Source organism: Podarcis tiliguerta, assembly GCF_965153285.1.
Source record: "Podarcis tiliguerta genome assembly, chromosome: 16".
NCBI lineage: Eukaryota > Metazoa > Chordata > Lepidosauria > Squamata > Lacertidae > Podarcis > Podarcis tiliguerta.
The window spans coordinates 22,950,053-22,974,065 of NC_139549.1; the positions used below are offsets into that span (position 1 = coordinate 22,950,053).

The window sequence follows — 24,013 nt, forward strand, 5'->3', positions numbered from 1 at the left end:
TTATACAAACCAATACAAGTTTATTGAATCCCCCCCCCCCTTTTCAGACATGACATTTAAGTGTTAATTAAAAAATAAATAAAATCCACAGTCAGACACAGGGTGATCACAATTACCCTTTATCCCTCGGGGAAAGTTCCTTGTAACATCCCTTATGTTGGTGGAAGGGAAGGGAGAAAACTTTTATATTTCCTTACTTGTAAAGGTGGGTGGATGCATTTTATGTTGTGAACCACCCTGAGATCTATAGGGCGGTATACAAATTTAATAAATAATAAATAAAATAAAAATTATTCTCCTTACCCCATAGAAAGTTTCCATTCTGTTGTATCCAACTAAGTTGGAGTTAGCCAATTGAAATTAATAGAATTCAGTTAAACATGTCAATTAATTTAAATGGATCCACTCTGAGTAGGTTGACCATTGGCTATAACCCATTCCATTCAGGATCTGGCATGGGAAAAAAGTATTTCCTACAGTAGGCATCCCCAAACTCAGCCCTCCAGATGTTTTGGGACTACAATTCCCATCATCCCTGACAACTGGTCCTGTTAGCCAGGGGTGATGGGAGTTGTAGTCCCAAAACATCTGGAGGGCCAAGTTTGGGGATGCCTAGCCTACAGGGTATCAAAATGCAAGTCAAGCCTGATTACATTTCGCTTGCCAATTTACAGCCACCCCAAAGTTGGCTGGTGCCTTTAACTGAAGCTTGATTTTCAGTCATGTGCTCTGCCTACAAGTTTAACATTCAAAGCACATGGCTTTCCCCCAAAGATTCCTGGGAACTGTAGTTTACCCCCAAGCTGCAATGCCCAGGATTACAGTACCCAGAACTACAGTTCCCAGGATTCTTTGGAGGAAGTTAGGTGGTTTAAATGCAATTTCCATGCAGAGGAAAGCTCCGCCTGCTCATTTCTGCAGATCGAGTTGTTCTTAAAGGCACGTGAGCAGACCAGGCTGATCTCCCTTCGCCAGCATCATCCTTCACCGACTCTCAGGACGAGTTGTCCTCTTGAGTCGCACATGACATCATACACAGCCGGACAAGCACAAACACGTAGCAGAGGCCTGATCAAAGAAATGGGAGTCTGTAAAAAGAGATAGCAAATCATTCCTGAAAAAGGAGAAGCCTGTTTTGCAGAAAGAGCAGGGAGAAAGCTGGACTGGAGAGAAGGCAGTTCAGGAAGAAAGAGAGTGGATTGGTGGAGCATCTACTTTGCATGCAGAAAGTCTCAGATTCAAGTCCAAAGCTTCTCCAGGTAGGACTGGGAGAGAACTGACACCCTGGAGGGCTGCATAAGACAATACTAAGCAAGATGGACCAACGAGGCAGCTTTCTAAATATCCATGCTAGACTGAGAAACTCAGATGATAACTCGGAAGCTGTAGAGAGGGTTGAGCCGCAGTAGATCAAAGACGTATGATGGGCTGGGAAAGCATTCTCATTTTTTGTCCTGAGAGGCTCCAATGGGGTCAATGGACCTGAAGCAGAAGTCAACCCAAAAATCACCTTGTCCAGCCTCCTCCTCCAGCTCGGTCCTTGCATCCATCAGTGATCCAAAAAGTTCAGCCAGTAAACGCCTCTGACCTGGGCGATGTTGCACACAAGGGTGAGCCCGAATGCCTACGATGTAGGATGGAGGGAGAGGAGTTTGTGTGTGTTGCAGGAATAGAGGTACCACCTCCAACATACATGAAAACGGAGGCCTGGAGTTTGGGGGTTTGAAAAGCGAATTGGAAGCATTTCTCTATTAACAGCATTCCTTAAGAAATACTTTTTAATGCTCGTCTCGGTTTACGCAGCACTGTGGACAGCGATAGTGGACGCAATCTGTTCACCAGCGACTGGAATCAAACCGTCTGGACTGAAGGATCCTTGTTTTCCTTCCCTTTGCCAGAGACTCCCTGTGCCTTTCCCAGAGGTTTGAAGACGGGCAACGCTTCCCATCCTAAGTATTGGATGTCAGATGACGTGCTGCGTTGGTGTTAAAAATAATGGCGGTTTTCCCCTCCCACAAAGAGAAGAGGAGAATTTGGGAAGGGGAGAGAGAGAGAAGAAGAAGAAGAGAAAGTTAGAAAGTTTGATTGCCTTATTTAAATTATTCATCCTCAAGGCCTAATGGACACATTATTTAATAGCCCTTGTTCCCATTAAACAAACAACTCACTGCATTAGTGGCTCAATACTCTTTTGACTCACAAGCATTAAGTCTCCACTGGTAGCTGTCATCTCGCTGCCAGTTCGTGCTGAATTATGTATCAGGGCGATCTCGAAAAATCAATGGATTCCTGACTGTCAGGAAATGGTTTGATATTCACTAATGGCTTTTGTTTTGTTTTGTTTCTTTGGTGTTTTCATAAAGCCTTCCTTGTTTTAACATAGAAGAAGCAATCAGCCACACCCTGGGCAATTACCAGAGCCGCTGGTGCTCATAGCGGCAAAGCACAGCTGTAACGCAGAGGCAGGAATGGGGGACTACAACTCCCAGCTGGACTACAACTCCCAGAAGCCCTAGCAAGCAGAGCCAATGGCCAGGGGTGGTGGGTGGTGCAGTTCAGCAACATCAGGGGGGCCAAAGTTTCCCCACACCTGACTTAAAGGGGAAAGGAAGGTCATAGTTAAGGAGAGAGAAGAGTCACAGCTCAGTGGTAGATTCTATAGGCATAGGCAAACTCCGGCCCTCCAGCTGTTTTGAGACTACAGTTCCCATCGTCCCTGACCACTGGTCCTGTTAGCTAGGGATGATGGGAATTGTAGTTCCAAAATGAGTAGAATGTGTGCTTTTATTTAAAAGGCATCTCTGGGTTATTTGTGGGGCATAGGAATTCGTTCATTCCCCCCCCCCCAAAAATATAGTCCAGCCCCCCACAAGGTCTGAGGGATGGTGGACCGGCCCCCTGCTGAAAAAGTTTGCTGACCCCTGACCCCTGAGGTTTCCACCAGGAGTCTCCCTCATAGCAGTTGCAGCACAGGGAAAAGACCCCAAAGGAATGCTGTGCATAATGGATTGTGTAAGCATGTGCCTCCCACAATTTCTACCACATCTAATGCAAGTATTATGGACTTTTTCCAGTTTAGAGCAAAAGTGAGCAAGGATTTGATATAGGTTCAGAAAATTATGCAGGGCATGAAGAAATGGATAGGTTGTTTTTCTCCCTCTCTTATGACAGAAGAACTTTTGGACATGCAACAGAGCTGATTATTGGAAGATCCAAGGCAGATGCTTTAAAAAAGGACTAAGTAATAAACAGTTTCAAGCATGCAGGCCTAATTATTTAGGAAGTTTCTTGAGAGCTCTGGTTTCGGTTGTGGGGGAGAGAAACGCACACAACCTATCCTCCTCAAGCACGGTGTCCAGCAGAAAGAGGTGAAAAGTTCATGCCCATCTCAACTTGTGTGTCTTGCAGAAACATCCCACCACAGCCCTTCTGCTGCTCCTGTGTCTTTGGGGACAGCTGGTAATTCCATCTGCCAGGATGAAGAGCCAGCGATGTAAATATGCCAGGGAAGGTTGACAGACACCCAGGACGTGGCTGTACAGCAGAGGAACTAACTTCCTGTGTCCATCCACCAGTGGCATCTCCCTGCAATCTCTCTTTGATAACAGAGTGCCCTCCAGATATTTTGGGGTTATTTCTTTCTTGCATTTATATTTATATTATTTATTCTACAAGGAGCTCAAAGTGGCGTACAGTGGTACCTCGGGTTACAGACACTTCAGGTTACAGACTCCACTAACCCAGAAATAGTACCTCAGGTTAAAAACTTTGCTTCAGGATGAGAACAGAAATCGCACGGTGGCAGAGGGAGGCCCCATTAGCTAAAGTGGTACCTCAGGTTAAGAACAGTTTCAGGTTAAGAACGGACCTCCAGAACGAATTATCTTCTTAACCTGAGGTACCACTGAACGTGGGTCTCACCCTCCCCATTTAATACCCACAGCAAACCTGTGAAGCAAATTAGGCCGAGAGGCAGAGACTGGCACAGGGTCACCCAGTGAGTTTCACGTGGCCGAGCGAGGATTTGAAACACTGGTTTCCCAGGTCCAGAGCCGACACTCCAACCACGACGCCACACTGGCTCTCGAAGAAGTTGTATTCCAAAGAATCTGGAGGGCACCAGGTTAGCAAAGGCTGCTCTATGAGAGCGCAGGATAGCACTCTTCAACCTTGGAGCTCCACATGTTGGACTCCAACTCCCATCATCCCTGGCAAACTTAGTCAATGGTCAGGGATGATGGGAGTTGGAGTCCAACAACATCTAGGGACGTGCATAAGTCATTGACACAGAGATTTTTATACGGGGGAGAGAAATAACCAAAAGGCTGTGTCAAGGAAAGCTGTCTTTTACGTTGCAGTTTCCAGGTGGCCAAGAGTAGGAGATGATGCGATTTGGAATTCAATAACATCTGGAGGGCCGCAGGTTTCACAATCCTGGTTCTAATAAGGTAGCCAAATGCAATAGAGGCAAAATGCTCCTGCACCTTTAATAGTATTGAAATCCCCTCTTCTGTTCAGCTCTTAAAGGTGCAGGACCTCTGGCTACAGTCTTTGGCTATGCTAGTCTTTGGCCTACCTTACAGGAGTGCCGTGAAGATTCTGGAGATAAGTAGCAATGTGAGCAATCCTTAATTGGATATGGTGGCAGGCTCCTGCCCCTGACTTCGTGAAAGGTGAAGGAGCCACGGTCCCCTATTGCATCCACTCCCCCCAATTCCCTACCTACCAAAAGGGATGCATACAGCAAGCCCAGTTTACACAGGGGGGACATTCCAGGTATCACCCCTAAAGCCAAAATTGCATCTAGTTAAAAACACTGTAAGTCCAATGGCAAGGGGGATTGCTAAAGTCTTTTTTCCTGGATGCCCGCCCCCTTTCTATTTTATTTTTATTTTATTTTGCATAAAGCTGATTGTACACAAGTAGTAGTAGTAATTATTATTATTATTATTATTATTATTATTATTATTATTACTATTATTATTATTATTTATATCCCGCCCTCCCCAGCCAAGACCGGGCTCAGGGCGGCTAACAACCAATAATAAAAACAAGTTGATTAAAATACAATTTAAAAAACAAGTTTAAAATACAATATTAAAACATTAGGATGCAGCCTCTTCACAGGAGTAGAAAGGGCTTACTGCATTTCAAAATACTGTATTACTTTAGATAATTTGATCTTCTCACTTGCATACTTTATTTGACTAGTCACAGCAATAGGTAAGGAGCTCTGCAGGCATCCAAGCACAACCTCCTGACTTCTGGGTTTTTCCTTTCACCCAGGTTCTGTCCACGTGAGATTTTACACCAGGCATAGGCAAACTCAGCCCCCCAGATGTTTTGTGACTACAATTCCCATCATCCGTGACCACTGGTCCTGTTAGCTAGGGATGATAGGAGTTGTAGTCCCAAAACATCTGGAGGGCCGAGTTTGCCTATGCCTGTTTTACACTTTCAACATGTTCTTCATAGTCTTAGGGACTAGGAACTTAAATCCCCTCTTTAATGAAAATCGAGGTCCCCACCCCATACCGAATTCTGCACTCAACTTGCACAAGCAGCACCCATGAGTAGATTCACACATGCCTGTGCATCACTGGTCTTCAGCTGGTTAGCTGGGACCCACTAGTGGGTCACAACAGAAACATCACAGCCATGCAAATAAATGGAGAACGATTAAGAAATGAGGCCTCCAAAGCCAGTTTGGGTTAAAAGTGAGCCATGGGCCTGAAAAGATTGATGATACCTGCTGTACATGATGTTTCAGGCATGGGATTATTCAGCTGCAGGAATCTACCTTATACTGAATCGGATTATTTGGTCCATCTAGCTCAGTATTGTCCGCACTGACTGGCAGCAGCTCTCCAGGGTTCCAGACTGGGGAAATTCCCATCCCTACCTGGCAATGTCAGGGATTGAACCCGTGACCATGTGCATGCAAGGCAGATGCCCTACTACTGAGCTACATCCCTCCCCAGCCTTTCAGCTGAGTGGGTGAGCCACCTCCGTGGGAAAATGAAGTGATGGAACACCTTTGCCTATGGCTGTTGGGCCACCATGGCTGCTTCCACCCACCTGATGATACTGCCATCAGCCTGCATGTGTGAAACCAGCTTTCCCTTCATTCCCTGCTCCATTATTTCGGTTCAGGCCATCAACCTTATTGTTTGATGCTCATAAGAACGCCAGGAGAGCCCTATAGCTGGATCTAGGCCAAAGGAGGCCCATCCAGCCCCCTGCATCCTGTTCTCACAGTGGCCAACTAGATGCCTTTTCTGGGAAACTCACAAGCAGGACATGAGCACAAGAGCCCCCTCCCCTCCTGTGGTCTCCAGCAACTGGTGTTCTGAAGCACTTACTGCTTCCAACCGTGGAGGCAAAGCTTCGCCGTAATGGCTAGTAGCCACTGAGAGCTTTCTCCTCCATGAATTTGTCTAATCCTCTTTTAAAGCCATCCAAGTTGGTGGCTATCACTGCTTCCTGCAGGAGCGGGTACCACAGGTTAACGATGTGCTGCATGAAGAAGTCCTTTTTTTTTTAATCCAGGGGTAGACAACCTTGGTCCAGTATATCTGAAGGAGCGTCTCCACCCCATCGTTCTACCCAGACACTGAGGTCCAGCTCTGAGGGCCTTCTGCTGGTTCCCTCACTGTGAGAAGCCAGGTTACAGGGAACCAGGCAGAGGGCCTTCTCAGTAGTGGCACCTGCCCTGTGGAACGCCCTCCCACCAGATGTCAAAGAGAACAACAACTACCAGACTTTTAGAAGACATCTGAAGGCAGCCCTGTTTAGGGAAGCTTTGAATGTGTGATGCATTACTGTATTTTAATATTTTGTTGGAAGCCGCCCAGAGTGGCTGGGGAAGCCCAGCCAGATGGATGGGGTATAAATAAATACAGTGGTACCTTGGGTTAAGTACTTAATTCATTCCAGAGGTCCATACTTAACCTGAAACTGTTCTTAACCTGAAGCAGCACTTTAGCTAATGGGACCTCCTGCTGCCGCCGGGCCGCCGGAGCACAATTTCTGTTCTCATCCTGAAGCAAAGTTCTTAACCTGAAGCACTATTTCTAGGTTAGCAGAGTCAGTAACCTGAAGCGTATGTAACCCGAGGTACCACTGTATATTATTATTATTATTATTATTATTATTATTATTATTATTATTATTATTTATTACCTAAGGCCCGGGAGCTGGATGTGACCCAATCACCTTCGCAATCCGGCCCATGGACGGTCCGGGAATCGGCGTACTTTTACATGAGTGGAATGTGTCCTTTTATTAAGAATGCATTTCTGGGTTATTTGTGGGGCATAGGAATTTGTTTACCCCCCCCCCAAAAAAAAATATAGTCTGGCCCACCACATGCTCTGAGGGACGGTGGACCGGCCCACGACTGAAAAAGGTTGCTGACCCCTGGTTTAATCCACCCCATATCTTCCGCTTCTTTGGATGTTGGTCAGTTCTAGTGTTAGGAGAGAAGGAAGAAAAGTTTCCTCTATCTTTCCCCGTGTCAACTGTTAAATCAGAAGCATACTGGCTCTGACAGGGGAGGGAGGGCCTGGGTTCTGGATCAGGCCAAAGGTCCACCTCACCCAGCATCGTTTCCTTGCAGCTGCCAACCAGATACCTCTGGGAAGATGAACTCTGCTCCTCGCTGCTTAGGCTGAAAGCGCAAGCATTTCCCATCTTCCTTCTAGATACTTGACGGAATTCCCCCCTTAATCTTCTTTGGGCTAAATTTATCCACTTCCTTCCACCTTTCCCTTATGCAACTTTCCCTTTCAGATCCTACATCGTGACAAGGTAAGGCTGCCAGCTGGCACAGCCCACACTGCCCTAAATCCAGAGCTGCTCCCTACCAGAGAAAAATGGCAAGCCAAGCTGGTGGACTATGCCAAAATGGCAAAGCTGACTGGAAAACTCAGAAACCAAGAGGATAAAAACTTTATAAATGAATGGGGGAAATTTACAAGTTATTTAGGAGACCACTGTAAGCAGATGGAAACAAGAGATTTTGACATACTGTAGTGGTAGTGTAAAAAAATATTATGGATAATATGGTTTGATATAATAACTGGAGTACAAACTAATATGCAGTTGTAGATGTTTTAAAACAAGACTCCATAGACGGGATGGGGGGAAGTTGCGAGATCCGAAGAATCTCCACATATAGTGTTACTTTATCGATGTGTGTTTATTTGTTTTTGTTTTTATGAATCTGGGTAACTGGAGTATCGCTGAGGCATGCCCGCCAGTCCGAGGAAGCATTACGGGGGAAATGTTGACTCCGGTGAATATTGCGCCAAATTAATAAAAATGATTTAAAATAAAATAAAATCCAGAGCTGCTCCAAAGCCCAAACATTTGGGAAGACTGAAAACACCAGATGTTCTGTTTCATCCAATGGACCTTCACAGAAAACACAATGTAACTTGCTCCAAAAGAAGATATCCAAATCATTTGCCCATGTACGTGCATGGAACACTGTAGAACTAGCTGGAAGGCAACCCATGAAGATCTGCATTGATCGTTGCAATGCACCCCTAATTACTGAAAATTAATAAGACTGTTTTCAGAAGGCTGCATAACCTCAGAAGGGGCTGGTGGCTTTGAGCCTGCCGCTGCGCCACAAATCACCGTTCCCCATTGATTGACCCTCTTCCTCTGGGCCCACTCTGCCCAAAGAGAAGGGGGCAAGGTAGGCAGAGGCCATCTCCTCTTCTCTCATCTCCTATCCATGCTTCCTGGAGCTCCAGGAGTTGGCAGTGGTCCCCACACTGGGATGTGGGCACCCAGCGAAGCCAACTCCTGAGTGCTGGTCCTGGCCCTCTAAGCATGCAGAAGCACAAGAAACACAGATTAAAGAAGAGAGCATAATCTTAGAAGCTGCCATCGCTGTGAGTATCCAATGCAGTACTGAAAATAACTGTCCTCCCTCTCACCTCTCCCCTCTCCGCAAATTAACAGCATTGTTCAAGATGGCATCAAGTTCTAGCGCGTTGGCTGGAGAATGGCGAAATCTGACTTACCGTAGTGAAATGAACTGCACAAAGGATACCGATCAACACGAGGCCAATGAGGATCGCTGCGATAGCAACCAGGAGTGCGGTGTGGCCCAGTCTTTTTGACCCCTCTATATCTCCCTGTGTGTAACTGTTTAATGCCTGCAGAGGAGAAATGCAATTTTCATTAAAAAACCAACCAACCAACCAACCTGTGCCTCCATTCTCACTCCCTTTTGCCACCATTGGCGGGTAAGGCCTTGCTGCTGGAGGTGCTGCTGTCGGAGGCTGCATGGTTGGCACTGTCCTGTGACGGGGCCTCTTTGGTGGTGACCCCCAGTTGTGGAATGCCCTCTCTAGCCAGGTGTGCCTGTCTCTATCATTATTAACTCTTTAGGAGAAAATGTCCCTGTTCACCCAAGCATTTGATGGCTGAAGAATACTGCGCCTGGCCACCTCCAGAGCATAGGCTGGAAGTATGTTTTTGATTGCAATTGATTTTAGGACATTTTAATCTGTTTTATAATGTTTTTCTTTTTCTTTTTACAGTTTTGTATCTGTTTGCCTGCCCGGGATCCTTGGGGAGAAAGGGCTGTGTATCAACTCAGTAATGAATAAATCATCGGCATAATACTTTAACAACCAGCTCACAGTTTTTTCATTCTCCTGTCCTCTCTCCTCACCACCCAAATCTACTATATCTTTTGGAAAGCTGTCATAAATCTCTTAAAAGATATTGTGACCAATTCTTACACAATGGTTCCTATGATCAAGATCATAGGTTTTGGTCTGTGCTTGGATATGTTTGGAAACCATTTTGAATCAAGAAGGTGGACTGAACCTTTAAAAGCTGTGCTGATTTTAACCACTGATTTCAAAAAGGCACTGGGTTTCTTTTTTTGTTTCCTTACAATTTTATTTATTATTTATGTACTGATTGCATTTATATCCCGCTTTTATCTCCACTACGCTCAAGGCGGTGTACAGTGGTACCTCGGGTTAAGTACTTAATTCATTCCGGAGGTCCGTTCTTAACCTGAAACTGTTCTTAACCTGAAGCACCACTTTAGATAATGGGGCCTCCCGCTGCCGCCGCGCCGCCTGAGCACAATTTCTGTTCTCATCCTGAAGCAAAGTTCTTAACTCAAGGTATTATTTCTGGGTTAGCGGAGTCTGTAACCTGAAGCGTGTGTAACCTGAAGCATATGTAACCCAAGGTACCACTGTACGTGGTTTTCTCCCTCCTCATTTAATCCCCACAACAACCTTGCAAGATACCGTATTTTTCGCCCTATAGGATGCACTTTTCCCCCTCCAAAAAGGAAGGGGAAATGTGTGTGCGTCCTATGGGGTGAATGCAGGCTTTCGCTGAAGCCTCAAGAGCAAGAGGGGTCGATGCGCACCGACCTCTCTCACTCTCCAGGCTTCAGGAAGCTATTCGCAAGCCTTGGGAGCCCGCAGGAGTTTCCGCCGGTCTCCCAAGGCTTGCGGACAGCAGCCTGCATCCTGAGTAGCACGCCCCGGGCTTCGGGCAGATATCCTCAAGCCTGGGGAGACCGGCGCGACTTCCCGCCAGGCTCCCTAGGCTTGTGGCTTCCCCCGCCCCAGCCCCACGCCTCGGGGGGAAATACTTTCCCCCCCTTTATTCCCCCCCAAAAAAAACTAGGTGCGCCCTATGGGCCGAAAAATACGGTAGGTTAATGACTGGCCTGAGGTCACCCAATGCACTCCATGGCTTAGTGGGGAATTTGAACCCTGAGCACGTCAAAGTGCAAGTAGATAAATAGGTACCGCTCTGGCGGGAAGGTAAACCGTGTTTCCGTGCACTGCTCTGGTTCGCCAGAAGCGGCTTAGTCATGCTGGCCACATGACCCAGAAGCTGTACACCGGCTCCCTCGGCCAATAAAGCGAGATGAGAGCCACAACCCCAGAATCGTTCGCGACTGGACCTAATGGTCAGGGGTCCCTTTACCTTTACCTTTACCTCCCGGGTGCTAGAGCCTGACACTCTAACCACTACACCACACTGGCTATTCCCAATCAACGCCAGGGACGAAGCGGCCATTTATCCAGGAGCTGATTATTACTGCTGCATTTGTTGTATGGTTCATTGCTCCACCATAGCTGATCAATAAATCCCACAGCAATTTAACTAAGTGCTGCACTTCGAAGGCTCGGCTGTCCACTTGAGAGAATATGCATCTGAGCAGCGCGAGGTGGAGGGGAGGAGGAAAGGGGTTCTGGTTTTACCTGGAGGCCATAGATACTGGCCAGGCATTTGAGTAAAAGGGCAAACTATTTTTAGGTGTGGTTTTACTGACATTTATTTGCTCCTAAATTGTAGCTGACTTTGGTTTAAATGACTCTCCCATGAGGAAAATTTGCAGCATTTGGGATTTTTTAGTTTAGAGAAAAGGCGAGAAAGAGGTGCCATGATAGAACCTTATACAGTGGTACCTCGGGTTACATACGCTTCAGGTTACATACGCTTCAGGTTACAGACTCCACTAACCCAGAAATAGTGCTTCAGGTTAAGAACTTTGCTTCAGGATGAGAACAAAATCTTGTTCCAGCGGTGCGGTGGCAGCAGGAGGCCCCATTAGCTAAAGTGGTGCTTCAGGTTAAGAGCAGTTTCAGGTTAAGTACGGACCTCCAGAACGAATTAAGTACTTAACCTGAGGTACCACTGTAAAATGATGCATCACACACAGAAAATGGATGGAGAACAGCTTTTTTCCCTCTCTCCTAATGCTATAACTCAGGGACATAAAATGAAACTGAATGATTTGGGACAGATAAAAGGACTCTTTCACAGAGGACATAGTTAAACTACGGAACTCACTCCCACAAGAGCCAGCGATGCTCAGCAACATGTAGAAGTTTTAGTTTTTTTCCTAGGACATATAAACTACGAAAAGGTCAGGTGAAAGCTGAGGGCAAAAAGCTAAATCCTCTATTTATTTAAGATTAAGGTGACACAAGGAATTTGGCACAATGGCTCCTGAGATCACGGAGCAGTTTTTCAACTATGTTTTGATATTGGCCACCACTGTGAATCAAAATGGCAGACTCAACATTTTAAGAGTGCACCAATCTGGACATTTCTTAAGGTATATAGACAGATTTTTGCATGCCTGTTGGGCAAATATACACATCTCTTTTTGCAAGACATTTACCCTAATTTAATTCACGTTTGTATATTGTTTTCATGAATATACACGAGGACCTCGGTCCACCTCTACCTTTGATGGAACAAGTGGTTTGCTCGGAGCTCTCCATGGTGCTGGAACCTTCCTCTCCCCACCCATCCTTCAGATCAGAGCAGGATGAAACCTTGAGAATGGCCATAGTTCAGTAGCAGAGCATTGTCCTGGCTCCCAGTTGCTGAAGAAAATTGATACACTCTTTCCAAAGGCTTTTATGCTTAGATTATTGTGGTATATAGGCAGATTGTTGGTTTAAGGCACTTTAGGCAATACTCTTTGCTAATCCTCAATAACAGCTACAACAAAGGCAGGAACTCCAGCTGGCAAAGCTTTGAAAGTTGATCCGATGACTATCCTGCATATAGAAACAGGGTGCGCTCATCTTAAGGCTGAAAGAGTTTCTGCAATCTCTTGCAATGCTCAGTTTCCTTCTCTTTGGGCTCCTCCTGGCCTTGGGGGACAGGGAACAAGTCCCTACCACCTGAGAGGTGGCTGGGACTGGTGAACTATTCTCTCCTGGGAAGGCAGAGCTATTCCCAGTATCAGACAGCTGTGTCTGACAGAGGTTCTCCACCAAACTTGGAAAGGGAGGAGGGCAGAGAGCAGGCTGAGGAAGCGCCCCACCCTCCAATCCTTGCCAGCAAATTCCCCCACTCCCAGCAGATGCCCCACATCCCACTGAAGGCCTCCCCCATATCCTCCCTCTGCCTTTTCCCGACTTGGCCAGCCCATGATGAATAAGCATCTGCCTTGAATGCAGAAAGCCCCAGGTTGAATTCTTGGCATCTCCAGATAGGGCAGGGGTCTGCAACCCGCGGCTCTGGAGCCGCATGTGGCTCTTTTACACCTTTGCCGCAGCTCCGGGGCGGATACTAGCGAGGGGAGGAGGCGCATTGTGCGCCCCGACACTCCCCACTGTGGCGGGCGCTGTACTGGCTGTGACGTCGCATGGGGGCGGTGCGTGTGTTAGTCACGCACCATCCCGACGTCACCTTCCCACTCGCCCGCCCGCTACATTGTAAGGGGCATGTACGCTGGTCACTGTTTTGAAGGGGAGTGAAGAACACACACACAAAAAAAGGTAACTTGTTAATTTAACGTTTATTTCTATGAGGAGGAGTGATTCTGAGGGGTCAAACAAAGAAATAATAAAAAAGTGACAAAAAAGTTATTTTTATAATGACGAGTTTTGCGGCTCCTAGTTTTTTTTTTCCTTCGGAAACGGGTCCAAGTGGCTCTTTTTGTCTTAAAGTTTGCAGACCCCTGAGATAGAGCTAGGAGAGATTTCCATCAGTGCGGACTGTTAGAGGGTTTTTTTCCTCTGGTGGCAGGTGACAGAAACTACGACACCATAAGACCGGTGTAGAACCAAATTAAATAAAGGTTTCATTACAAAACAACAAAGCTTGTGGGTGTTAGTCCTTGCAGGCAGATTCAAACTGCAACTTTCCTCCTTTTGTAGTCATGACCAGCTGTACCCAATCTGCCCAGAGCTTACAGAAACAGTTCTTAAAGGTAAAAGCATCTTTACTGTTTCTTTGCAGAATGACTCCCAAGACAGACAATCAGGGGAGTACGAAGGGGGGGTGGAGGGGAAAGGCCGCCCCGGGCACCACTCGGGGGGGTGACAAGATGGCCCGCTGCCCCCCCAGCTGTAGAGCAGCCGAGGGCGCATGCGTAGCTAGTATGGGCACCGCTCGCGTGGCATTCGCACGGGCTGCCGCTCACACAGTGACCGTATGGGATGTCGCGCGTGTGCCGCCGGGTGGTCCGCCCCGCCCCAGGTTCCTCCGCCACTGCGGACAATTCTGAGCTAGCTGGAATCAGCAATCTGACTTAGTATAAGGCATCCTATTTCTCCTCCCCTTCAGAGGAATTGTTATAAATTGTGGCAGGTTGGGAGCACAGGCGATTCACGACAGATGCAAGCTTTTCAGAATGCCAGGGCGTCAAGAAGACATTCAGCAGACAGAATAAATCCTATCAGCTACACAACTAGGCAGAGGTCTAGTCAGCTGCACATGCAATGACGGCATGCAGCATTAGCTGAATTGCAGGCCCGGAGGGAAATTGCTAGTGGATCAAGTGTCTCCTCTGGCTCTTTTTCAGAAGCAATGCAGCAAATATATCATGTGGGCATTCCTCTGCTTCTCATTACGCTTGGGTTTTGTGGGAGCCTTGCAAGAGCTTATCCATAAGACAATACAAAACGAATACATTGCAGCTTCTATGGGAGTGAGAGCCTCCTGCCTTCCTGGGGAACCTTCTGGGGGCCAAATGGGTGGAGCCAGAAGCACAACTGGGTGGAGCAACGTATTTAAATTTGACCTCTAGGAGGGTGTGGCCTGTGGAGAGTGCCAGGGGTCAGGCAGGGATGGCTGGAGGGCCACTTGTGGCCCCTGGGCCTGAAGTTCCCCTACCCAGATTTGTATGAGTTGATGGCCATGTTTGCACGTAATGATAAACCAGATGTTATGGCTTATTGTGGTTTATTGTGGCAGGTATATACTGCCCAATTGCCTCCTCTTCTATCCTCCACTGGTGGAAGCAGAATAATCAAACAAACCAAGAAGCCTTGGCTTTGTGTTACATCAGATTCAAGGATTGTGGTTTGTTTTCTCCTAAATGAAATGGCTTCATTTCTCCCCCGCCCCCTTCTGTTTCATGTATTTTCTATGGTAAGCCCAAAGGCTTCCCCCCTTCTCCCTCCCCATTCATTTTTCCTTTTGTGACGTGCCTTTTAGGCCGCAACTCTAAAAAGTCAGGGTTGCCTTGTTATTGATCTTTGTCAACCACTGTGGGAGGCTTTTTGAGCTGGAGATAAAGCTAAATATGCTTCGGTTAAAGACATTTGTTTCGTTTTATTTATTAAGGTGCTTTCATACCGCTCTGCACCGCCACAGCCACCACGTAACGAAATAATCTGAACCAATTCTCATACATTCCTTGCATAAAGTAATGCAGGAACAGCGACGTCCTTCACCCATCAAACCTCTCCACCTTTAAAAGCCTAACCAAAGAGGTTTGTCTTCACCTGAATTTCTGCAGGGCCTCAGGCCTCCTCATCGCTTAGAGCCAAGCTCCATTTTAACCTTTCAGGAAGAAGACCCGAATCTTCCTACATTCAGGTTCATTGGATATCCACAGGTTCTAGCAGTAAAGAGAGGGAGAAAAACTTTTCTCTATCCACTTTCTCCCAGCTGCGTCCAGTGGTACCTCGGGTTAAGTACCGTATTTTTTGCTCTATAAGACTCACTTTTTCCCTCCTAAAAAGTAAGGGGAAATGTGTGTGCGTCTTATGGAGCAAATGCAGGCTGCGCAGCTATCCCAGAAGCCAGAACAGCAAGAGGGATTGCTGTTTTCACTGCACAGCGACCCCTCTTGCTGTTCTGGCTTCTGGGATTCAGAATATTTTTTTTCTTGTTTTCCTCCTCCAAAAACTAGGTGCGTCTTGTGGTCTGGTGTGTCTTATAGAGAGAGAAATACGATACTTAATTCGTTCTGGAGGTCCGTTCTTAACCTGAAACTGTTCTTAACCTGAAGCACCACTTTAGCTAATGGGGCCTCCTGCTGCTGCCGTGCCATCACTGCACAATTTCTGTTCTCATCCTGAAGCAAAGTTCTTAACCGGAGGTAATATTTCTCGGTTAGCGGAGTCTGTAACCTGAAGTGTATGTAACCCGAGGTACCACTGTATAATTTTATAAGCTTCTATTGAACATGGGGCCGGGGGGCCAAATTCAACCCTCCACATGGCTCCTGAGACTCTCCCCATGCCCATCAAATAAATAAATAAAAATACTTAACTAAAAATAGAAATTGGAGAAAGAATTGGACAGATTTTCCTGAGCACTGGATCAAAAGAAAGTCACTTAAAAACAGCTGAGACCCTTCATTCCAAACGTGCTAGGTATCAGAGCCAGACGGACGATGATGCCAGGTGGGGTGCCCTGCCCCCCCCAACATAAATCCTGGCTACACCTATGCCCATATCACACACCCCTCTCCAGCCACATCTCTCCTCCCCAGGCCACAGCCCTTACCAGCCCTGCTTTGCACCCTCCTTGAGTGTTTTGCCTGGCTGGAATGTTTCCTTGAACTGTGATTGTTCTTCTTGCTTGCCTGGATTATGAGTGTGTGTTTGTAGAAACTAGCCTATTGTGCAGAGGTCCAATTTGCATCTGTTGCTCCTCCCAGTTTTCCTTCTGGCTCCACCCACCACTGGCATGTGGCCCCTGGAAGATTGCCCAGAAGGAAATGCGGCCCTCAGGCTGAAAGAGGTTCCCTACCTTTGATGCAGAGGAACTAGTGTGGACAAGGCAGTTGGATATTGCTGTACTGGGCTGGTGCCATTCGTACTTGTTTTTTTGTTGAGCCATTAACTCTGATGGCGAGAAAATGGTACCCATTATTTAAAGAGCAGATCAGCAGGGTGAGATATCTATATAGTGATTCGAGGCATCTCTTTTGAGCTCTCAAATAACCCTTGCTGCTTGAAAGCTTTATGGTCCCCAGAGAGATGGGGGAGAAGCCATCTCTCTTAGCGAAATACCTTCTGTCTCCAGTCCACCGTCCTGCCAACTGCAGACGGAACGTGCTTCGAGGTTCTTTGGCACACACAAGCACACACCCTTAGCCTCTCCTAATCTCCCAGGGCTCTGAAATGGCCAGCCATTTCTCCCTTCGCGCAAGTAATGGACCGCAACCCATTAGGTTGGCTAAATGGACTCTCTCGGAATGGATGGTCCGTGTCGTGCACGTATCCACCCACACTTCTACACTTATCTTCCTATATGCATAAAAATGTAAGGTTGTCGTCACCTGGCCCCCCCCCCCCCCATTGGGAGGATTTTGGGTCTCGCATCAAAATCCCAGATTTGCAGGAGGTTAGGGTGGGGTGAGGAGACAAGCTGCACAACACCAGCGGCCGTGTCATGGGAACGAGGAGGGAGGGGCATTGACAGGTGAAATGTTGTGGTTGAAAACAAGAGCAGAGGTTTGTGTGAAGTAGGGATGGAGGGAACTGAAGGAACTTGGGGGGGCATAGTCATGGGCATGCCTGTGAAAATGGGGGTGCAGAGTGGGACTGCAGAATAGAAGAGAAAAATGGGGAACAATAGGGAGCTTAGCAGTTACTTGAGGTGGGAAGGGGAAGCTCTAGGGGGGGCAGAGAAACGGTGGGAGGTTTGTGAACTGAGTGAGCAGGGGCACAGCCTCTATCAATCAATACGGGAAGAACAACCTAGTGTACAGTGGTGCCCCGCAAGACGAATGCCTTGCAAGACGGAAAACCCGCAAGACGAAAGGGTTTTCCGTTTTCAGAGGCGCTTCGCAAGACGAATTTCCCTATGGGCTTGCTTCGCAAGACGAAAATGACGAAAGTTTTTGAGGTTTTTTTCCGCTCCCCAACCCCTTTTTCTAAAGCGCTAAGCTGCTAATAGCCTTTTAGCAGCTAAACCGCTAACCCCTTAAGCCTTAAAAAGCCGTTAATAGCCCTTAAACTGCCAATAGCGCTAATAGCGCTAATCCGCTAATGGGCTTGCTTCGCAAGACGAAAAAACCGCAAGACGAAAAGACTCGCGGTACGGATTCTTTTCCTCTTGCGAGGCACCACTGTACATTTGTTGCAGAAGGGTCTCATATGCACAGCCCAACGTTGCTCTTATTGAAAAAAGAGTTGCAACTGGAAGTGTTTCTGATCTCCCGAATCCTGAATCCTCTATGTGCCTGCATGCGCCCGCACACACACATGTACACACATGCACACACAGGACTTTTTTTGGCACCTCATCTCCTTGACCTATTACAGCTGAACTCCAGAGCGAAGACCTAGCACCTGAATTTGCTTCTTCCTCCTCCCTCCTCCTCCTTTTTCCTTTTGCATTGTATCTTTTAGCTTATAAGCCAAGTCTTATTATTGGTAGCTGTAAGCCACTCTGGGAAGCTTCCTCCCACCCTCAGCTGAAGAGCAGGGGTCAAAATCTTTCAAACTGGTAAATGACAGTCAGGGCTAAGCTGGGCTGTTGAATGGTCCTTTGGCCACAGGAACCTCTGCCTTCACACTCCTCCTGGGCTTCTGGGTTGGCAGCTAGGAACATAGGAAGCGGCCATAAACTGAGTCAGACCATTGGTCCATCTAGCTTAGTATTGTCTACACTGGCTGGCAGCATCTCTCCCAGGCTTTCAGACAGGAGTTTTTCCTGGCCCTACGTTGAGATGCTGTGGATTGAATCTGGGTCCTTCTGAATGCAAGGCGGATGCCGTACCCCTGACCCCAACCCTACCCCAATGTTGGGAAGGACACAGCAGTTAGCATGCAGAAGGTGTACTCTCTACCCCCTGAGACAGGCAGAACTGCAAAATGGGCCAAAATGAGCCACAGATCTTCACCTACTAGAGAGAAAGAGAGATATTATAATGACGGACAAAACAGAAGTTTCAAATTCATCCTTTTCATCAGAGCAACTAATGATCATTTTTATCAGCTGCTGGAAATGTTATGCTTCAAGAATTTAAAAGTTCTGCTTTAAGTTTGCTGTAATAAACCTATAGATTTGGTCACAAACTGCATCCTACCAGGACCCCAGAGCTTGTGGTATTTTTTTTATTGCAGGGTGGGTGGAGGGGACCGATGAGCCGATCTCACACCCTTTTCCAGGCTAGAGCTCCTAAACCATCTTTGCTTTCTGGATCTCACTTCCATATAGCCTAGAATCTGCCAGAACAAAGGGCAAGGGAGTTCACCACCCTCGGTTCTGAAATTCACACCTAAGGCACTGGAATGGAAAGAATAGTGAATGGGATGAGAAGAAAGTTTAGAATTGCCAGGGGGGTAAGGATGAGAGTCCCATGGACTGCAAGAAGATCAAACCTATCCATTCTTAAGGAAATCAGCCCTGAGTGCTCACTGGAAGGACAGATCGTGAAGCTGAGGCTCCAATACTTTGGCCACCTCATGAGAAGAGAAGACTCCCTGGAAAAGACCCTGATGTTGGGAAAGATGGAGGGCACAAGGAGAAGGGGACGACAGAGGATGAGATGGTTGGACAGTGTTCTCGAAGCTACTAACATGAGTCTGACCAAACTGCGGGAGGCAGTGGAAGACAGGAGTGCCTGGCGTGCTCTCGTCCATGGGGTCACGAAGAGTCGGACTAAACGACTAAACAACAACAAGGATGACAACTTGTCAACAAACCATGCACCACTATAAAAGACCTGTGCACATCTTCCTCATGTGTGCATGTGAGGATTGAGCAGGTCTCCCGTCCTGTCTTGCACCCAACTTGGATCCAGGCCCTGACCCAATTCAGGTACCCTACAGAGTCACACAGGGCTCCTTCTCCCTGCCTTGCATTTTGTTTTGTTTTTTTAATAATATTTTATTAAGGTTTTCCATAACATCACAAAAAAAGAAAAATACAAAAATAATAAAAGAAAAACAATTAAAAACAATTCAATTTTTCATAACATATCTTGCGTTTGCTTGTTTCCCGGACCTCCCCACACCTCCCCTCTTTGTATTCCAATTCAATTTATTTGTTCAGCAAATCCTTTCCCTCTTTACTTTATCCTTATCTTGATCTTAATATATTATACCTTTGAATTTTCACCTATTAACATTCCGTTTTTATATATTCCTTCATACCGTTGTTACTAAAAACCCCTTAACCTCAATCCAACATCATTCTAACATTCATTAATTTTACAATATTTCTGTAGATAGTCTTTAAATTTCTTCCAATCTTCTTCCACCAACTCTTCTCTCCCTGCCTTGCATTTTGACAGCCCTGGATTGCTTCAGGTGGACTGGATCCAAGCCAAGGGTATCCAAGGCTGCCTCAGTCTGATCCACCCGAATCCCAGGTCAACCCAGATCCACCCAAGGCAGTGTGTGTGCTTCTCCTGCTCCTCATTCAATCCCCACAACAACCCTACGAGGTAGGATAGGATGACTGGCCTCCAAGGGTGACCCAGTGAGCTGCATAGCCAAGCGGGGATTTGAACTCTGGTCTCCCAGGTCCTAGTCTGACATGCTAACCATTACACCACACTGGCTCTCTGGTTTTAACTTTGCTGTTCTATCTTTCCTATGCCTGGTGCTGTACAAGACACAATCACTCGCCGCTCATTATCTGAAATTTCTCTTTCTCTCTCTGAAAACAAAACCAATGGTGCATGTTCTTGAAATTGTATTTATTCATTGCACTTATATCCCATTTTTCAAAGAGCTCAAAGGTTCTTCTCCCCTGTTTGATCCTCACAACCACCCTGTGAGGTAGGCTAGGCCAAGAGAGAGTTAGGAAGTGACGCAAAGTCGCCCAGTGAGGGAAGGAGAATTTGAACCCTGCACTCCCGGATCCCTAGTCTGATGCCGCAACAGCTACACCACCCTGGTTGTTGTATGGACTGGGCACCAGAAGGAGAACAAGTTCCAGAAACAAGAGAGTCAGATAATCAAGGCAAGTGACTGAGAAGCAGGATCTTTGCACTACAGAAACCACAACTTCTATCCAGTACAGTGGTACCTTGGGTTACATACGCTTCAGGTTACAGACTCCGCTAACCCAGAAATATAACCTCAGGTTAAGAACTTTGCTTCAGGATGAGAACAGAAATTGTGCTCCGGTGGTGTGGCAGCAGCAGGAGGCCTGCTAAAGCCTCCTGTGGTAGCTAAAGTGGTGCTTCAGGTTAAGAACGGACCTCCGGAACGAATTAAGTACTTAACCCGAGGTACCACTGTATTGATAACAAAATCTTGAGACAAAAGGTTACAACCTTAACATAGGCTTGCACCAACAGCACAGTGAGCCCCACTGAACTCAGCAGTGCTTAGGATCCGGAGTAAACGCAGGTCCCCTCCAGATTGGGGCTGTGTAAACACACATTTGCCTTTTACTCTGCACCCACTGCACTTCTCACCCCTGGGTTCAATCCACATCTATCCTGCCTTTTGCTGCTCTGAACCCCTTTAGGACGAAGGTGGGGGGGAGAGAGAAATGCAATAATAAATAATGATAAAATCTACCCTCAACTGTGATTCCTCCATTGCAGGGAGAAGAGACTAGACAACCCCTTTGAGCAGGTTCCAGCTCTAGAATTCTATGATTTTTTTTTTTTTACAAAATGCTGCATTCCCCCCCCCCAAAAAAAAACCACCCACCCTGGCTTTGATCCCAACTGGGGGGAAAAAGAACAACCTAGCTGGATTTTAAGCCAGCAATGTGTACACACAGCTTGTGGTTCTTTTGGGAGAAAGATTCAATTGCATAGGTGCAAATTTAGGCTTGAGCAATTAGAAGTGGGTTAAAGTGTTCTCGGGCAGTAAATTTTCAGGAAGGGGGCTTTTTCAGGAAGAAAAGTAGTGCAGAAATGCTTGGGGAAGTGTGGGCTGACAATGGAATGACAGGACATCTGGAGGCTCCCCCCCTAACATTGCATCTTGAAACCATCTATTGCACTTCCTGGAAAGTTAAGCCCAGCTAAATATCACCCAGGAAGCTTGCTTCTGAGCCAGCCATTAATAGGTCGGGGCTGCCATCACATCCATGCTTCCTTAGATGCAAGCCCCTGTTTGAACTCCATGGGACTTTTGAGTTACACCTGCAGCGGATCAGAATCTAAAGATGCAGCGGAGATTGAAGCTGGAAAGGAGAGATTCTGAAAAATAAATTTAATAGGGGGTATTGTGTCCCCTCCCTCTATAGTCCAGGGGAATCACGGGTCAGCTGGGGTTGTCATTAGACCCACTAAAAGTAAGGAACATGGCTAACTGGTGTCCTTGTAATGTCGGTGAATCTCTCCAGTGCTGGTTCTACTCAAGAGTAAACCCCCTGAAGCCAATGGGCATGGCTACCTTATGCCCATTGAGTCCAACCAATATTCTCTTGAGTAGGGCTTGGAAAGAAATCAAAAGGTCTACTCTGAGTAGGGTCCAGCTGAATACAACCCTTTTGTCCTTCCCCTTTCCAAGTAAGAGCTGTCCAGTAGGTGGCTACGAACTGGGGAGGGGCGCAATCGTGGAGATAGGGACGCTCCAGCCCCGACGGCGCCCCCTTAAACCCACCCCAAAAAAAAACACCACACAAGGCTTACCATCACTGAGAAGACGAAGGCCACGATGTTGATGGGGTAGGACGGGCAGAAGCAGGAAAGGATGCTGAGCCACAGGTAGTTTTTGGGCGCGTGGATCTCCTCTTCCTCGGGCCCCGGCGCCTCCTCGTCGCCGTTCATCTGCAGGTCGGCGCCGCTGTTGCTCTTCCCCAGGCCCCGCCTGAGGTCCGAGTAGGCGGGCGGCGGCGAAGAGGAACCCTCCATGAAGCCGGCGCGGGAAGAAGGAGAAGAAGGGAGAAACGAAGTTCGACGGGGCGGACGCGAGCCGAGGAGGAGCGCACGGCGGCTGCTGCTGCTGCTGCTGTCCCTGCGGCGGAAAGAGCTGCTCCGTCGGCCGCAGAGGGAGCCGCTTGACCTCGCTCAGCCCCTCTCCTCCTTCTCCTCCTCGCTCCTGTCTCCGTTCAGGGACGGCAGCCAAAAGACAGACCGAGCCAAGCCCACCTCGATCCCGGGCAAACTCTCAGGTTTCGCTCCCCGGCCAAGCCGAAGAGGTTGGCGGCTTGGGGAAGAAGAGATCGCTCCCGACGGGCTCAGCAAGGACTGAAAGCGCCTTTGGTATGGCCAGCGGCGGCGGCGGCGGCGGCAGTAGCAGCACCGAGGCACTCGGAGCGCCGTCTGATTGGAGGGAAGGGACGCCCACTTTGGAGTTACACGGAGCTCTTCGACCCAATCAGGTATTGTGGGGAGATGGGAGGAGGAGGCGGAGAGGGCTGGGGAAATGGCTCTGAGCCAGGATGGCTAGACGGTCTTTCCAGGCAGTATGGCAAGACTGAGGTCACATCCAGGGGTGCCAACTTGAATAAAATATTTGGGGGGGGCTGGAGGCAAGCCCCACTGATCACATGATATGGTACACCCACCCACCATTTGAATGATCATAATGGTAATGACCATTAACTTGTGGGGCGCCCCCCTCAAATATTTTATTGGAGGGGCAGAAAAGAGCCATCAGCCCCAAGGAGTTGCCTCCTACGGTCACATCTGCACAGTGGCGTAGCGTGGGTTGTCAGCGCCCGGGGCAAGGCAAGTAATTTGCACCCCCTAACCCGTGGATTTGCGCCCCCTAACCCTAACCCCCAGATGTTGCACCCGGTGCAGCCGGGGCCCCCTGCACCCCCCACGCTACGCCACTGCATCTGCACCATGTATTTAAAGCAAATTCAACATGGCCGGCTTCCCAATCCTGGGAACTCTAGTTTACCTCTCACTGAGCTAGAATTCCCAGCACCCTTAACCACACAACCGTTTCCGGGATTTCCGGGGAGGAAGCCATGTGCTCTAAATGTGTTGCGTAGATGTGACCTGAACCTCCAGAGCCAATGGTAGTATACCACTGAAATCAGTTGCTTCAGAGCAACAGGAAGAGGGGAATCTGCCTGCTCTTTCCCATGCAGACACATCAGCCTTCGGTGCAAGCTGAGTTACATCTCAACACTTCCAAAGTCCTGGGTGCAATCTCCAAGTAGGGCTGCCAAAGTTTTCAGCCTGAAACCCCAGAGAGCCACTGCCAGCCAGTGTAGACAGAACTGAGTTAGATAGACCCAGTGGTCTAACTTCGTATAGGGCAGCTTCCTGTGTGAGACGTGACAATAAAGTGATGTTTTACATCAGGGGTCAGCAAACTAACGCCTGGGGGCCGGATCCAGCCCAATCGCCTTCTCAACCCGGCCCGCGGACGGTCCGGGAATC

General features: G+C 47.7%; 1 protein-coding gene across 1 annotated transcript; it reads right to left on the reverse strand.

The window, feature by feature from the left end:
- Positions 1-22,874, reverse strand: TMEM233 (transmembrane protein 233). Its single transcript, XM_083418011.1, has 3 exons — positions 22,307-22,874; positions 9,036-9,170; positions 1-1,975 (listed from the first exon to the last, which is right to left on the reverse strand). Exons 1-3 carry the CDS (start codon positions 22,526-22,528, stop codon positions 1,964-1,966), a joined length of 369 nt encoding a protein of 122 aa, XP_083274137.1. The 5' UTR covers positions 22,529-22,874; the 3' UTR covers positions 1-1,963.
- Positions 22,875-24,013: the final 1,139 nt, after the last annotated feature.

Coding starts and splice junctions, on each gene's coding strand:
- TMEM233 (XM_083418011.1), bottom strand. CDS start 22,528: ATGGAGGGTTCCTCTTCGCCGCCGCCCGCCTACTCGGACCTCAGGCGG. Junction 9,171..22,306: donor CCTTCGTCTTCTCAGTGATG/GTAAGCCTTGTG, acceptor TCTCCTCTGCAG/GCATTAAACAGTTACACACA.